This window comes from Salvelinus alpinus, chromosome 20, assembly GCF_045679555.1.
Source record: "Salvelinus alpinus chromosome 20, SLU_Salpinus.1, whole genome shotgun sequence".
Taxonomy (NCBI): domain Eukaryota; kingdom Metazoa; phylum Chordata; class Actinopteri; order Salmoniformes; family Salmonidae; genus Salvelinus; species Salvelinus alpinus.
This window is the reverse complement of record NC_092105.1, coordinates 7,345,042-7,361,113: the sequence shown is the minus strand read 5'-3', so window position 1 is coordinate 7,361,113 and position 16,072 is coordinate 7,345,042. Positions and strand designations below refer to the sequence as shown.

At 44.5% G+C, this 16,072-nt stretch overlaps 2 protein-coding genes across 2 annotated transcripts in view; both read left to right on the top strand.

Moving 5' to 3' along the window:
- Positions 1-16,072, top strand: part of LOC139546249 (interferon-induced GTP-binding protein Mx2-like) — a 158,003-nt gene that overhangs the window by 84,915 nt on the left and 57,016 nt on the right. The window lies entirely within an intron of this gene.
- Positions 1,475-15,526, top strand: LOC139547277 (mast cell protease 1A-like). Its single transcript, XM_071356335.1, has 5 exons — positions 1,475-1,551; positions 1,678-1,801; positions 2,164-2,424; positions 2,647-2,828; positions 15,187-15,526. The coding sequence occupies exons 1-5, from the start codon at positions 1,475-1,477 to the stop codon at positions 15,524-15,526; spliced, it is 984 nt and encodes a 327-aa protein (XP_071212436.1).

Here is a 16,072-nt window from a genome sequence, read left to right as displayed (position 1 = left end):
AATGCTGAGCTGTAGTCGATGAACAGCATTCTCACATAGGTATTCCTCTTGTCCAGATGGGTTAGGGCAGTGTGCAGTGTGGTTGCGATTGCGTCGTCTGTGGACCTATTGGGTCGGTAAGCAAATTGGAGTGGGTCTAGGGTGTCCGGTAGGGTGGTGGTGATATGGTCCTTGACTAGTCTCTCAAAGCACTTCATGATGACGGAAGTGAGTGCTACGGGGCGGTAGTCGTTTAGCTCAGTTACCTTAGCTTTCTTGGGAACAGGAACAATGGTGGCCCTCTTGAAGCATGTGGGAACAGCAGACTGGGATAAGGATTGATTGAATATGTCCGTAAACACACCAGCCAGCTGGTCTGCGCATGCTCTGAGGACGCGGCTGGGAATGCCGTCTGGGCCTGCAGCCCTGCGAGGGTTAACACGTTTAAATGTTTTACTCACCTCGGCTGCAGTGAAGGAGAGGGAGAGCCCGCAGGTTTTGGTAGCGGGCCGTGTCAGTGGCACTGTATTGTCCTCAAAGCGAGTTATTTAGCGAGTTATTTAGCCTGTCTGGGAGCAAGACATCCTGGTCCCTTGCTCGGATTTCATCAACCTTATTGTCAAGAGACTGGACATTGGCGAGTAGTATGCTAGGGAGTGGAGCGCGATGTGCCTGTCTCCGAAGCCTGACCAGGAGACCGCTACGTTTGCCCCTTTTACGGCGTCGCATAGGGTCGCCAGCTGGGATCAGATCCATTGTATTGGGTGGAAGGCAAAACACAGGATCCGTTTCGGGAAAGTCATATTCCTGGTTGTAACGGTGGTGAGTTGACGTTGCTCTTATATTCAGTAGTTCCTCCCGACTGTATGTAGTGAAACCTAAGATTACCTGGGGTACCAATGTAAGGAATAACACATAAAAAAACAAAATACTGCATATTTTCCAAGGAACGCGAAGTGAGGCGGCCATCTCGGTCGGCGCCGGAAGTAGGGGAAGTAGGGGAAGTAGGGGAAGTAGGGGAAAATCAGCTCACTACACAGCCTAATGTGCATATTGAACATACAGATTGGACTGTACAGTCTAAACTAGAGATTGTGCTCCCATGAAATGGGTATCAGCCTACTCAGTGACACTCACAGAACTATGTACAGTTTACACACATATTGGTATCTTCGCTCCTATTGTGCCACACTTCACTTCACTTCCCTTTCTTTCATTGAAAGGGGCTCTGTTGTTTCATCGCCCCCAAATGAAAAGCCCTATACATATTGACCAACTACGGTTTGGAACCTATCATGCAGAATAGGTGGTTAGATGACATTGGTCCCCAGTGCAGTGGTGGTGAGTATAGTATTTATAATGTTCTTGTTCCTGTTGAGGTCAGGGACATGAATGATATGAGTGACATTCTAAAGAGACATATGGACGATGCACTTTGTTTTTAAAAGGTGCTTTTTGGTATGAATCATCTGAGGCCACTTACAAGCAACTTATAATGTGTGATATTTCCACTCCATCTCACCTGCTCATCCGGGAGGACTTTGTCCTGACTTCAGCACACTGCTTAAAGAAGTGAGTCTTTCTTTGTCGTAGACAACAAATTAATCCAGATGCAGTTTGTTTTGTTGCATCTTGTTAAGTCTCTTGAGGAGTTCTATTTCATTCTATGTCTTGCCACCCTTTTTGTTTTTCTGTAAGTGCTTATCCTTTAACGGTGGTGCTTGGAGCCCACGACTTAAAGAAGTGGAAGAAGAGTTGTCAGAAGATTCAGGTGGCACATTACCATCGGCATCCCTTACATGAGAATGCAACTCTTATTAATGTCTCCTTTCTAGAGTATTTTACATTTACATTTAAGTCATTTAGCAGACGCTCTTATCCAGAGCGACTTACAAATTGGAAAGTTCATACATATTCATCCTGGTCCCCCCGTGGGGAATGAACCCACAACCCTTGCGTTGCAAGCGCCATGCTCTACCAACTGAGCCACACGGGACCGAGTATATCGTACTTATTTTGTATAAACTTTAAATGAATGCAGGGCCTTATCAGAAATGCATTCAATTGATACTGATTATCTTCACTGACATGAACGTTTATACAGTTTATTCAAGGTTTATTCTGAATTATACAAATAGAATAGAATAACTTTCTCATTATATTTTATTTGTTTCCCTCTTATAGTTAAAGACCACAGCTCGTCTAACTGAGAACGTGACGGTCGTTGGACTCCCAAAGGAGGATGAACATATCCCAGCATCCCCCAAGTGCTCCGTAGCTGGTTGGGGCAAGACTAACTCGAACAACAAACAGGGTTCAGACGTTTTGATGGCAGTGGCGGTGACGTTGGAGGATAACTCTGAATGCAAGAAGGTGTGGAAGAAACACTTTGACATAAATCAAATGATGTGCACTCGTACTACCGGAGGGAAAGGATTTTGTCAGGTAACTAAATTGAATTTAGATCAAATGATTATAGTAATACTAGAACCAACATGCTGTAGAGGACAACCAGTACAGGTTTTAGTTGATCAGATAAGCAGTGTTTATGTCTGTGTAACATTACTGTACTGGAACACTAAAACAGTCTTTGAAGTGTTCACTTATTCTCCTTTCACAATCACACAATCATGTCTGTTCTCTAATTCCTGTTGTTCTGTGTTCCAGGGAGATTCAGGGGGAACTCTTATTTGTAACAACAAAGCACAGGGTATCGTTGCTTTTAATTATGCTGAGAGATGTGATGATTCCCAATATCCTCATGTATACATGAAAATCCCTTTCTTTATGCCCTGGATTAAAGAGGTGTTGCACGGATATGGTGCCAACATGTCTTTAACCTCTCTAGGGTACGTGAGACGGGCGACAAATTCAAAACAACAGATATCCCATAATTAAAAATCCTCAAACATACATGTATTTTACACCATTTTAAAGATACACTTGTTGTAAATCCAGCCACAGTATCCGATTTCAAAAAGGCTTTACGACGAAAGCAAACCAAAAGATTATGTTAGGTGATTGCCTATTCCCAGATTAACACAGCCATTTTTCCAGCCAAAGACAGGAGTTTACTCTGGGCATGCTTTTCATCCGGACGTGCAAATACTGCCCCCTACCCCAAAGAAGTTAAACAAGCAGGAATAAAGGACTAGGAAGCACTTTGATTATAGTGTACTAACATAACCGTATTTATTCAATTTTTATAAATAAATTCCTACACAATGATCCTGTATGTATTTGAACCACAATTTCCCAAATGATACCAATAACAATGCCAATAACAATGCCTGGTCAAATGGGTTCGCCCACAGCACTAATACAAACTATTTGGATAAAAATACATTTAAAATATATATTTTTTAAGTTGTGTGTGTGCCTTTTCCCAGGGAGATTCAGCGGACTTCTTATTTCCAATAACAAGAATGTGGCACCGGGTATTGTTGCATTTACTAATTCAACAAAATGTGATGGGAAAGGACTTGTACTGTTTCTACAGGAATAGCTGGGTATATTTTCAACTGTTTTCTACACTACACACAGTACAATTATAATTATATGAATTGAAATGCTAATCCTTTGCACATGAACCCTCACTCATTCGGGAATAATTGCAATCAATAAACACTGCTCAAAAAAATAAAGGGAACACTAAAATAACACATCCTAGATCTGAATGAATGACATATTCTTATTAAATACTTTACATAGTTGAATGTGCTGACAACAAAATCACACAAATTATCAATGGAAATCAAATTTATCAACCCATGGAGGTCTGGATTTGGAGTCACTCAAAATTAAAGTGGAAAACCACACTACAGGCTGATCCAACTTTGATGTAATGTCCTTAAAACAAGTCAAAATGAAGCTCAGTAGTGTGTGGCCTCCACGTGCCTGTATGACCTCCCTACAACGCCTGGGCATGCTCCTGATGAGGTGGCGGATGGTCTCCTGAGGCATCTCCTCCCAGACCTGGACTAAAGCATCCGCCAACTCCTGGACAGTCTGTGGTGCAACGTGGCGTTGGAGCAGACACATGCACATTTGTGGGCTGCTGGAGGTCATTTTGCAGGGCTCTGGCAGTGCTCCTCCTGCTCAAAGGCGGAGGTAGCGGTCCTGCTGCTGGGTTGTTGCCCTCCTACGGCCTCCTCCACATCTCCTGATGTACTGGCCTGTCTCCTGGTAGCGCCTCCATGCTCTGGACACTACGCTGACAGACACAGCAAACCTTCTTGCCACAGCTCGCATTGATGTGCCATCCTGGATGAGCTGCACTACCTGAGCCAGTTGTGTGGGTTGTAGACTCCGTCTCATGCTACCACTAGAGTGAAAGCACCGCCAGCATTCAAAAGTGACCAAAACATCAGCCAGGAAGCATAGGAACTGAGAAGTTGTCTGTGGTCACCACCTGCAGAACCACTCCTTTATTGGGGGTGTCTTGCTAATTGCCTATAATTTCCACCTGTTGTCTCTTCCATTTGCAAAACAGCATGTGAGATTTATTGTCAATCAGTGTTGCTTCCTAAGTGGACAGTTTGATTTCACAGAAGTGTGACTTTGTGTTGTTTAAGTGTTCCCTTTATTTTTTTGAGCAGTGTATATATTTATGCCCAGTGTGTCATCATGATCTCTGTTGGAATCGTCAGTCCTTCTGTTGGAGAGTCAGTTCATCATTGTCTCTCTCTCTCTGCATCCCTGAAGATCAGTCTTTCGTGGTTAGAATGGATACTTCAGAAATGTTCTCATAGAATAGATGCTTCGGCTGATGTCGGTCGTCGCATCTCAGGTTTACATAATTTCTAGCTGCAGACTAGTAATTATTATCTAAGATTTGCTCTTATTCTGTAGGGATCGATAGTCTCAGAGTTGAACCATGTCCAGCCGTGTAGCCAATGCTCTACATGGTTTGGTTAGGAATAACTATTCGCAATCACAGCTCACGCTGTGGGTTTGCTTAGTCTAAACTCAAACCTTTGACCCCTCAGCTGACTGAGGTACGCGTGGTCTGCAGACGATTTCCTCAGGAGGGGGTTTTATTCGTAACAATAGAAAAGGCAGGTCTTTGACACCAGATCATGTCTGTGCTCACGGGTGCGGGCCAATGACTTAGTTAAACTTTAAAAGGTAATTCAAATCTCTTTTATTAAAGGTTTAACATCACCTTACATCATTTCACAAATAGTTTCATCTTTACTCATTCATTTCATTCATTACAACAATAAGATGCCAACCCCATAATTGAGAAATGTACATATTCAGAAATATAATTATGTGTGGTTCCTGTCCTCTCTGAGGTCACCAAATGAAACACACTCGTCATACCCGTCCCTTAAGTATCCACGGACCATTCCCACAAGTGGACATTTTGTATCAAATCCCCATTTTGAGGATTTAGAATTTCGCCATGTGAAATTCTTTGTTCTCTCTATGTGTCTCTTTCTGCATGTTCAGAGAGAGAGAGAGAGAGAGAGAGAGAGAGGCCACGATCTATACCCAGAAAGGGCCACGTCATGACAATAGATAGGACCTTTATTTGAATCTAGATAAATTGGTATCTGATGATGGTTGCTATTGAAATCAGCTGTGAGGGGGATATCCTGGGTGTCGATGGTTTAATTAGAGACCAGCTGGCTATAATCTAGTGGCCATCAGTGGTTGCAATTGACCCATTCTGTTAAATATATAGTGAGTGACATTACCGTGAAAATGAAGTGTTCTCATTTAAACCTGTATATCAATTTGTTTTAATGTTAGGCCAATATCTGATGGTACAAAATTAAAGAAACAAAAACATTAAAAGAATCATAAAATCCATAATATGAAATGATAACATGACTACACAGATACAGAATCATAAATATAACAATATGGTGAAAATAATGATTAGATTAATATGAAGAAACAACAAGAACAACCTAAGGAAAGGAAGGACAAACCTCATCCAAATCCTCAGTCCTTTCAATCAATCTCCTCTATTACATAGAGTAGGCTACAAACTCATACTCAACTCATTCCATCAATTAAACTCTGCTCCTCCACCGCACTTACTTAACTCAACCACCAGAGGGCAACACAACCACGTTGCATTTCTATACTACCATACTTGTGGGATGGGGTATAGTGGGTATGTGCACCACACACATAGTAGTTATATAGGTTATATAGGATGAACCATGACCAGATTACAATATACACATATGAAGTGGACAGCAGTAGTTATATAGGATGAACCATGACTAGAATACAGTATATACATATGAAGTGGATATATATATATGGCTAATCTTGAGTGTTTGAAGTGTACATGACAGCACAGTATAGTCCTCGAAGGCTATATGTCTTCTATCAGAGTTGTGGCTAGTGACAGAGACACCATAACACTGATTATTAGGAACATGGGGAGACATTTGTCTGCTTCCCAATGTTCCGGAACGATATGATTATAATGGAGCTGATGGTGACAATCAACATTCTTATGAAAACATCATGATATATAAATAATGTTATCTAAAAATCAAATGAATAAAGTGTGATTTTAGCAAAATTACAATTAATTAGCTTATTCTGTAAAACAAAAAAATAAAATGTTCCCTTAAATAAAGTAGATATTTTTTCAAAAGTACAATCCACATGGGTACTAAAAAGCTGATTTACCATCATTTGATTGTAGTACCGTTTGGTTTTAAGAATTTTTAAATCTAACAGCCAGTAGCTCAGGACCTGAAGCAAGGATATGCATAATATTGATGCCATTTGAAAGGAAGCATTTTTGAAGTTTGTGGAAATGAAATTAATGTAATAGAATATAACACCTTAGATCTGGTAAAAGATAATACAAACAAAAAAACATGTTTTCAAATTATAATTATTTTCATCATCTTTGAAATGCAAGAGAAAGTCTAGGCGCAGTTTAGATTTGCGCCACCAGATGGCAGCGGTATCTGTGCAAATTTTCAAGTACGTAAGTATAGAGAACATACAAAAATTATATGGTAATAAAAAAATATTGTTTACAGACTACAAGGAACGTCATACATGCCCTTTCCTACCTGGAAAAAAGGAACACTTATGTGAGAATGCTATTAATCGACTACAGCTCAGCGTTCAACACCATAGTACCCTCAAAGCTCATCAATAAGCTAAGGATCCTGGGACTAAACACCTCCCTCTGCAACTGGATCCTGGACTTCCTGACGGGCCGCCCCCAGGTGGTGAGGGTAGGTAGCAACACCTCTGCCACGCTGATCCTCAACACTGGAGCTCCCCATGAGTGCGTGCTCAGTCCCCTCCTGTACTCCCTGTTCATCCACAACTGCATGGCCAGGCACGACTCCAACACCATCATTAAGTTTGCAGACGACACAACAGTGGTAGGCCTGATCACCGACAACAACGAGACAGCCTATAGGGAGGAGGTCAGAGACCTGGCCGTGTGGTGCCAGAATAACATTTACATTTACATTTAAGTCATTTAGCAGACGCTCTTATCCAGAGCGACTTACAAATTGGTGCATTCACCTTATGATATCCAGTGGAACAACCACTTTACAATAGTGCATCTAACTCTTTTAAGGGGGGGTTAGAAGGATTACTTTATCCTATCCTAGGTATTCCTTAAAGAGGTGGGGTTTCAGGTGTCTCCGGAAGGTGGTGATTGACTCCGCTGACCTGGCGTCGTGAGGGAGTTTGTTCCACCATTGGGGTGCCAGAGCAGCGAACAGTTTTGACTGGGCTGAGCGGGAACTGTACTTCCTCAGAGGTAGGGAGGCGAGCAGGCCAGAGGTGGATGAACGCAGTGCCCTTGTTTGGGTGTAGGGCCTGATCAGAGCCTGAAGGTACGGAGGTGCCGTTCCCCTCACAGCTCCGTAGGCAAGCACCATGGTCTTGTAACGGATGCGAGCTTCAACTGGAAGCCAGTGGAGAGAGCGGAGGAGCGGGGTGACGTGAGAGAACTTGGGAAAGTTGAACACCAGACGGGCTGCGGCGTTCTGGATGAGTTGTAGGGGTTTAATGGCACAGGCAGGGAGCCCAGCCAACAGCGAGTTGCAGTAATCCAGACGGGAGATGACAAGTGCCTGGATTAGGACCTGCGCCGCTTCCTGCGTGAGGCAGGGTCGTACTCTGCGAATGTTGTAGAGCATGAACCTACAGGAACGGGTCACCGCCTTGATGTTAGTTGAGAACGACAGGGTGTTGTCCAGGATCACGCCAAGGTTCTTAGCACTCTGGGAGGAGGACACAATGGAGTTGTCAACCGTGATGGCGAGATCATGGAACGGGCAGTCCTTCCCCGGGAGGAAGAGCAGCTCCGTCTTGCCGAGGTTCAGCTTGAGGTGGTGATCCGTCATCCACACTGATATGTCTGCCAGACATGCAGAGATGCGATTCACCACCTGGTTATCAGAGGGGGGAAAGGAGAAGATTAATTGTGTGTCGTCTGCATAGCAATGATAGGAGAGACCATGTGAGGATATGACAGAGCCAAGTGACTTGGTGTATAGCGAGAATAGGAGAGGGCCTAGAACAGAGCCCTGGGGGACACCAGTGGTGAGAGCACGTGGTGCGGAGACAGATTCTCGCCACGCCACCTGGTAGGAGCGACCTGTCAGGTAGGACGCAATCCAAGCGTGGGCCGCGCCGGAGATGCCCAGCTCGGAGAGGGTGGAGAGGAGGATCTGATGGTTCACAGTATCAAAGGCAGCCGATAGGTCTAGAAGGATGAGAGCAGAGGAGAGAGAGTTAGCTTCAGCAGTGCGGAGCGCCTCCGTGACACAGAGAAGAGCAGTCTCAGTTGAATGACTAGTCTTGAAACCTGACTGATTTGGATCAAGAAGGTCATTCTGAGAGAGATAGCAGGAGAGCTGGCCAAGGACGGCACGTTCAAGAGTTTTGGAGAGAAAAGAAAGAAGGGATACTGGTCTGTAGTTGTTGACATCGGAGGGATCGAGTGTAGGTTTTTTCAGAAGGGGTGCAACTCTCGCTCTCTTGAAGACGGAAGGGACGTAGCCAGCGGTCAAGGATGAGTTGATGAGCGAGGTGAGGTAAGGGAGAAGGTCTCCGGAAATGGTCTGGAGAAGAGAGGAGGGGATAGGGTCAAGCGGGCAGGTTGTTGGGCGGCCGGCCGTCACAAGACGCGAGATTTCATCTGGAGAGAGAGGGGAGAAAGAGGTCAAAGCACAGGGTAGGGCAGTGTGAGCAGAACCAGCGGTGTCGTTTGACTTAGCAAACGAGGATCGGATGTCGTCGACCTTCTTTTCAAAATGGTTGACGAAGTCATCAGCAGAGAGGGAGGAGGGGGGAGGAGGGGGAGGAGGATTCAGGAGGGAGGGGAGGAGGATTCAGGAGGGAGGAGAAGGTGGCAAAGAGCTTCCTAGGGTTAGAGGCAGATGCTTGGAATTTAGAGTGGTAGAAATTGGCTTTAGCAGCAGAGACAGAAGAGGAGAATGTAGAGAGGAGGGAGTGAAAGGATGCCAGGTCCGCAGGGAGGCGAGTTTTCCTCCATTTCCGCTCGGCTGCCCGGAGCCCTGTTCTTAATAACAACCTACCCCTCAATGTAACCAAGACTAACGAGATGATTGTGGACTAGAGGAAAAGGAGGACCGAGCAAGCCCCCATTCTCATCGACAAGGCAACAGTGGAGCAGGTGGAGAGCTTCAAGTTCCACATCACCAACAAACACACCAACACACCAAGACAGTGGTCCAAACACACCAAGACAGTCATGAAGAGGGCACGACAAATCCTATTCCCTCTCAGGATACTAAAAGATTTGGCATGGGTACTGAGATACTCAAAAGGTTCTACAGCCTAACATCAGCTGCCAGCAGCATACCACCCTGCATACCACTGCTGGCTTGCTTCTGAAGCTAAGCAGGGTTGGTCCTGGTCAGTCCCTGAATGGGAGACCAGATGCTGTTGGAAGTGGTGTTGAAGGGCCAGTAGGAAGCACTCTTTCCTCTGGTCTAAAAAAATATCCCTCTGTGATTGGGGACACTGTCGTAGACTGTTCTCTCTACATCCGCATGGCAAGCGGTACCGGAGTGCCAAGTCTAGGACAAAAAGGCTTCTCAACAGTTTTTACCCCCAAGCCATAAGACTCCTGAACAGGTAATCAAATGGCTACCCGGACAATTTGCATTGTGTGTCCCCCCCAACCCCTCTTTTTAAGCTGCTGCTACTCTCTGTTTATCATATATGCATAGTCACTTTAACTATACATTCATGTACATATGTACATACTACCTCAAATTGCCCGACCAACCAGTGCTCCCGCTAATTGGCTAGCCGGAAAATCTGCATTGTGTCCCTCCGCCCACCACCCGCCAACCCCTCTTTTATGCTGCTGCTGCTCTCTGTTCATTATATATGCATAGTCACTTTAACCATATCTATACATACAGTTGAAGACGGAAGTGTACATACACTTAGGTTGGAGTGATTAAAACTCATTTTTCAACCACTCCAACAATTTCTTGTTAATAAACTATAGTTTTGGCAAGTCGGTTAGGACATCTACTCTGTGCATGACACAAGTTATTTTTCCAACAATTGTTTACAGACTGATTATTTCACTTATAATTCATTGTATCACAATTCCAGTGGGTCAGAAGTTTACATACACAAAGTTGACTGTGCCTTCAAACAGCTTGGAAAATTCCCGAAAATAATGTCATGGCTTTAGAAGCTTCTGATAGGCTAATTGACATCATTTGAGTCAATTGGAGGTGTACCTGTGGATGTATTTCAAGGCCTACCTTCAAACTCAGTGCCTCTTTGCTTGACATCATGGGAAAATCAAAAGAGATCAGCCAAGACATCAGAAAACAAATGGTAGACCTCCACAAGTCTGGTTCATCCTTGGGAGCAATTTCCAAATGCCTGAAGGTACCACGTTCATCTGTACAAACAATAGTACGCAAGTATAAACACCATGGGACCACGCAGCCGTCATACCGCTCGGGAAGGAGACACGTTCTGACTCCTAGAGATGAACGTACTTTGGTGTGAAAAGTGCAAATCAATCCCAGAACAACAGCAATGGACCTTCTGAAGATGCTGAGGAAACAGGTACAAAAGTATCTAAATCAACAGTAAATCAAGTCCTATATCGACATAACCTGAAAGACCACTCAGCAAGGAAGAATCAAATCAAATTGTATTTGTCACATACACATGGTTAGCAGATGTTAATGCGAGTGGAGCGAAATGCTTGTAAGATACAAACTGACAACCCTCCGGTTGCTTGCTCATCTCTATAACCGCTAGGTTACCTGGTTCTACTGAGGCTCGAACCCAGGACCTTCTTCGTGTAAAGCAGACTTCATAACCACTTAACTATGGAACCAGCAAGGAAAGAAGCCACTGCTCCAAAACCACCATAAAAAAAGCCAGACTGTTGTTTGCAACAGCACATGGGGACAAAGTTTGTACTTTTTGGAAAAATGTCCTTTGGTCTGATGAAACAAAAATGGAACTGTTTGGACATAATGACCATCGTTATGTTTGGAGGAAAAAGGGGGATGCTTGCAAGCCGAAGAACACCATCCCAACCGTGAAGCACGGAGGTGGCAGCTTCATGTTGTGGGGGTGCATTGCTGTAGGAGTGACTGGTGCACTTCATAAAATAGATGGCATCATGAAGAGGAAAATTATGTGGATATATTGAAGCAACATCTCGACATCAGTCAGGAAGTTAAAGCTTGGTCGCAAATGGGTCTTCCAAATGGACAAAGACCGCAAGCATACTTCCAAATTTGTGGCAAAATGGCCTAAGGACAACAAAGTCAAGGTATTGGAGTGGCCAGCCTCATTTACTGTCATTTAAAAAACATAGCTGATATGGCTGACTTGCTTAAACAAATGTGGTTTCTACTGACAATTGAGATGTACAAACTATGGCATAAGGGAACGATGAGGGGATAAAGAGGCAATCCATAATTTTGATTAAGACATTAAGATGTCTGTTCAATAACCAAACAGGGCACATACACAGCTATGCATAATGGAAAGTACTGTAAATCTGTGGGCTTCCTGTATTTTACAGAGTAATGGAGATGGAAGCCAGGCAAACTGCAGATACATTCATCTTCGTGGATGAAGCTGGATTGAACCTGGCAAAAACAGGCTGCAGGGGAAGAAATGTGATTGGACAGAGAGCAACTGTAAATGTCCCAGGCCAGAGAGAAGCTAACATCGCAATGTGTGCAGCACTGTCCAGTGACGGTTAGCTGTTACACAAACCACTCATTGGCCCCTACAATACAGAGAGGCTCATTTATTTTCTTGATGACATGAATAATTGACTTGTGCCAGCGGAGGAAAGGGGCAACAAACTCCCCTACCTTTGTATGTGTGGGATAATGTGGCATTCCACCACTCTGCTGCAGTCACAGACTGGTTTGCTGCACATCCCTTGATGTCAGTACTATTCCTGCCTCCATTACCCCCCTTCTGAATCCCCATAGAAGAGTCTGTCTCTGCGTGGAGGTGGAAGGTTTATGACCACCATCCACATGACCAGATGTCCTTACTGGATGCCATGAATGCAAGGTGTAGAGACACTTCTCCTGAAGACTGCCAGGGTGTGGAGACACTTCTCCTGAAGACTGCCAGGGTGTGGATACACTTCTCCTGAAGACTGCCAGGGTGTGGAGACACTTCTCCTGAAGACTGCCAGGGTGTGGAAACACTTCTCCTGAAGACTGCCAGGGTGTAGAGACACTTCTCCTGAAGACTGCCAGGGTGTGGATACACTTCTCCTGAAGACTGCCAGGATGTGGAGACACTTCTCCTGAAGACTGCCAGGGTGTAGAGACACTTCTCCTGAAGACTGCCAGAGTGTGGAGACACTTCTTCTGAAGACTGCCAGGATGTGGAGACACTTCTCCTGAAGACTGCCAGGGTGTGGATACACTTCTCCTGAAGACTGCCAGGGTGTAGAGGCACTTCTCCTGAAGACTGCCAGGGTGTGGAGACACTTCTCCTGAAGACTGCCAGGGTGTGGAGACACTTCTCCTGAAGACTGCCAGGGTGTGGATACACTTCTCCTGAAGACTGCCAGGGTGTGGATACACTTCTCCTGAAGACTGCCAGGATGTGGAGACACTTCTCCTGAAGACTGCCAGGGTGTGGATACACTTCTCCTGAAGACTGCCAGGATGTGGAGACACTTCTCCTGAAGACTGCCAGGGTGTGGAAACACTTCTCCTGAAGACTGCCAGGGTGTAGAGACACTTCTCCTGAAGACTGCCAGGGTGTGGAGACACTTCTCCTGAAGACTGCCAGGGTGTGGAGACACTTCTCCTGAATGTTGGATTAGACATTCCAGAAGATACTTTCCAAGATGCATCACCAGAGAAGACATAAGATGTGATGTTGATGAGAACTTGAGGCCAAATGCAGGAGAGAGGGAGAACTAGAACCCTCACAGTACTGTACAGTATGAGGGATTATACTATACATGTTGATGATAACTAGAATCCTCACAGTACTGTACAGTATGAGTGATTATATTATACATGTTGATGATAACCAGAACCCTCGCAGTACTGTACAGTATGAGTGTTATACTATACATGTTGATGAGAACTAGACCCTCACAGTACTGTACAGTATTAGTGATTATACTATACATGTTGATGATAACCAGAACCCTCACAGTACTGTACAGTATTAGTGATTATACTATACATGTTGATGATAACTATAACCCTCACAGTACTGTACAGTATGAGTGATTATACTACACATGTTGATGAGAACTAGAACCCTCACAGTACTGTACAGTATGAGTGATTATACTACACATGTTGATGAGAACTAGAACCCTCACAGTACTGTACAGTATGAGTGTTATACTATACATGTTGATGATAACTAGAACCCTCACAGTACTGTACAGTATGAGTGATTATACTTGTTGATGAGAACTAGAACCCTCACAGTACTGTACAGTATGAGTGATTATACTATACATGTTGATGAGAACTAGAACCCTCACAGTACTGTACAGTATGAGTGTTATACTATACATGTTGATGAGAACTAGAACCCTCACAGTACTGTACAGTGTGAGTGATTATACTATACATGTTTTTTGTTGTTGTAATTATTATTGCAGCCCTGGAATCTGAGGAATTTGTTTTTTGTTTCAACTTTTTATTTTTCACAAGTAAATGAGTATATGCAAAGATTTTGAAAAATAAAGGCTATTGAAGCAAATTGCTGCATTTCTGATTCATTCTTGTTACATATACTTTAGTCAATAAAGTGAAAAGGTGTTATTCTTATTCTATAATGAAATACTGATTTATGTGAAAAATCATTCAAACTTCAAAGAGAAAAGTTTATAATTTATGTAATGCTCCTTGTTAGTATTTTTTTAGGTCAGTGTGTTATGAGTGACAACGTTATGCTCTCTGAGTGAGAATGGTTGCCGGTGTTTTGGTCGAACAACAAGCTTATTTTGAGACATGTATGAAGTGTTTTGGTGGTTTGAGTGAATTTTGGAGGTGAGATTAACTGTTTGGCCTTAGATGCATGTTGGTAACGCAGACTAAGTGAAGAGTTTTGAAAAAAATGGCTTCATTATTGACCGATGTTTGTTAGCAATTGAAACAAATAACTGTATATAGCTTCCTCTCCTGGCCTGCTTCAGGACCACCGATCTGACAGGACGAAACAGGTTGAAGCTACGCTACGCTGCATTATGATGGAAGTTACACATAGAGAGACGCTACCAATGTTTTGTACAATTAACTGACCTGCAGTTGCAAGGGAAGCGTAGTGTGTTTGTGTGTACTTGTCTTTTCTCTTGAGAAACTTTACAAACTCCACTGTGGACATCTGAACTAATATGAACTGGTAGCCTCGCTCAAAAGCCATTTGGCCAAGTTCTTGACAGGCCCATAAGCGAGGTTCACTTTTTAAAGCTGTGGAGAAACTACTCTCTGAGGCAGCAGCAACAATATCTGATGTTGAGAGTAAATATAAAGACGTCCATATACCAACCTGTAAAAGTAGTGGAATATATCCTAGCAACAGCAATGGACCAGTAACGACAAAGAAATACTGAACTGAAATCATCAAATGTATCCTCGGCCCCCCACCGCCCGGCTCCCCACCCCCCGGCTCCCCACCGCCCGGCTCCCCACCGCCCGGCTCCCTACCGCTCGGCTCCCCACCGCTCGGCTCCCCACCGCTCAGCCACCACCGCTCGGCTCCCCACCGCCCGGCTCCCCACCCCCCGGCTCCCCACCGCCCGGCTCCCTACCGCTCGGCTCCCCACCGCCCGGCTCCCCACCGCTCAGCCACCACCGCTCGGCTCCGCACCGCTCGGCTCCCCACCGCTCGGCTCCCCACCGCTCAGCTCCGAACCACTCAGCTCCGAACCACTCAGCTCCGAACCACTCAGCTCCGAACCACTCAGCTCCGAACCACTCAGCTCCGAACCACTCAGCTCCGAACCACTCAGCTCGATGAAGTAAAAACATTAGTAAAGTGGCTCTTCATCGACAGGCTCAACTATAGAGGCGGCGGAGCCTAGTGGTGAGGAGGTGGAACAACTAAAATACGTTATTTTAGTTTCTAACCTTTATTTAACTAGGCAAGTCAGTTAAGAACAAATTCTTACTTACACTGATGGCCTACTGGGGAACAGTGGGTTATCTGCCTTGTTCAGGGAGTAGAACGACAGATTTCCTACCTTGTCGGCCTTGAGGATTCGATCCAGCAACTGAGGAGCAAAGAGAAATGTAACATACCATACAATCCATGTTCAGACCATGAATAACTTGAAGAGTCTCACACAGAGACAGCTACAGGAACAGGAAGTAATTCACAGTGAGGTAAAGAGGCCCTAGGAGAGAGACAGAGGAGCAGTGTGGTCTCATCTAGTGTCAATGAACTGGTTGGCAACTGTGTATGTGTGTGTCTTTGCTAGTACTCCGGGACTAAGCATGCTATGGTTATAGAGCAGCTCTATAGTTGTGGTGGAGTGATGGAACGTTCAGCTACTGTAAAGCTTCCTACACTACAAGCTCAGATCCAAGATTCAGAGTGTTGCAGTATAGATTTCTCACAGAAGGGTCGG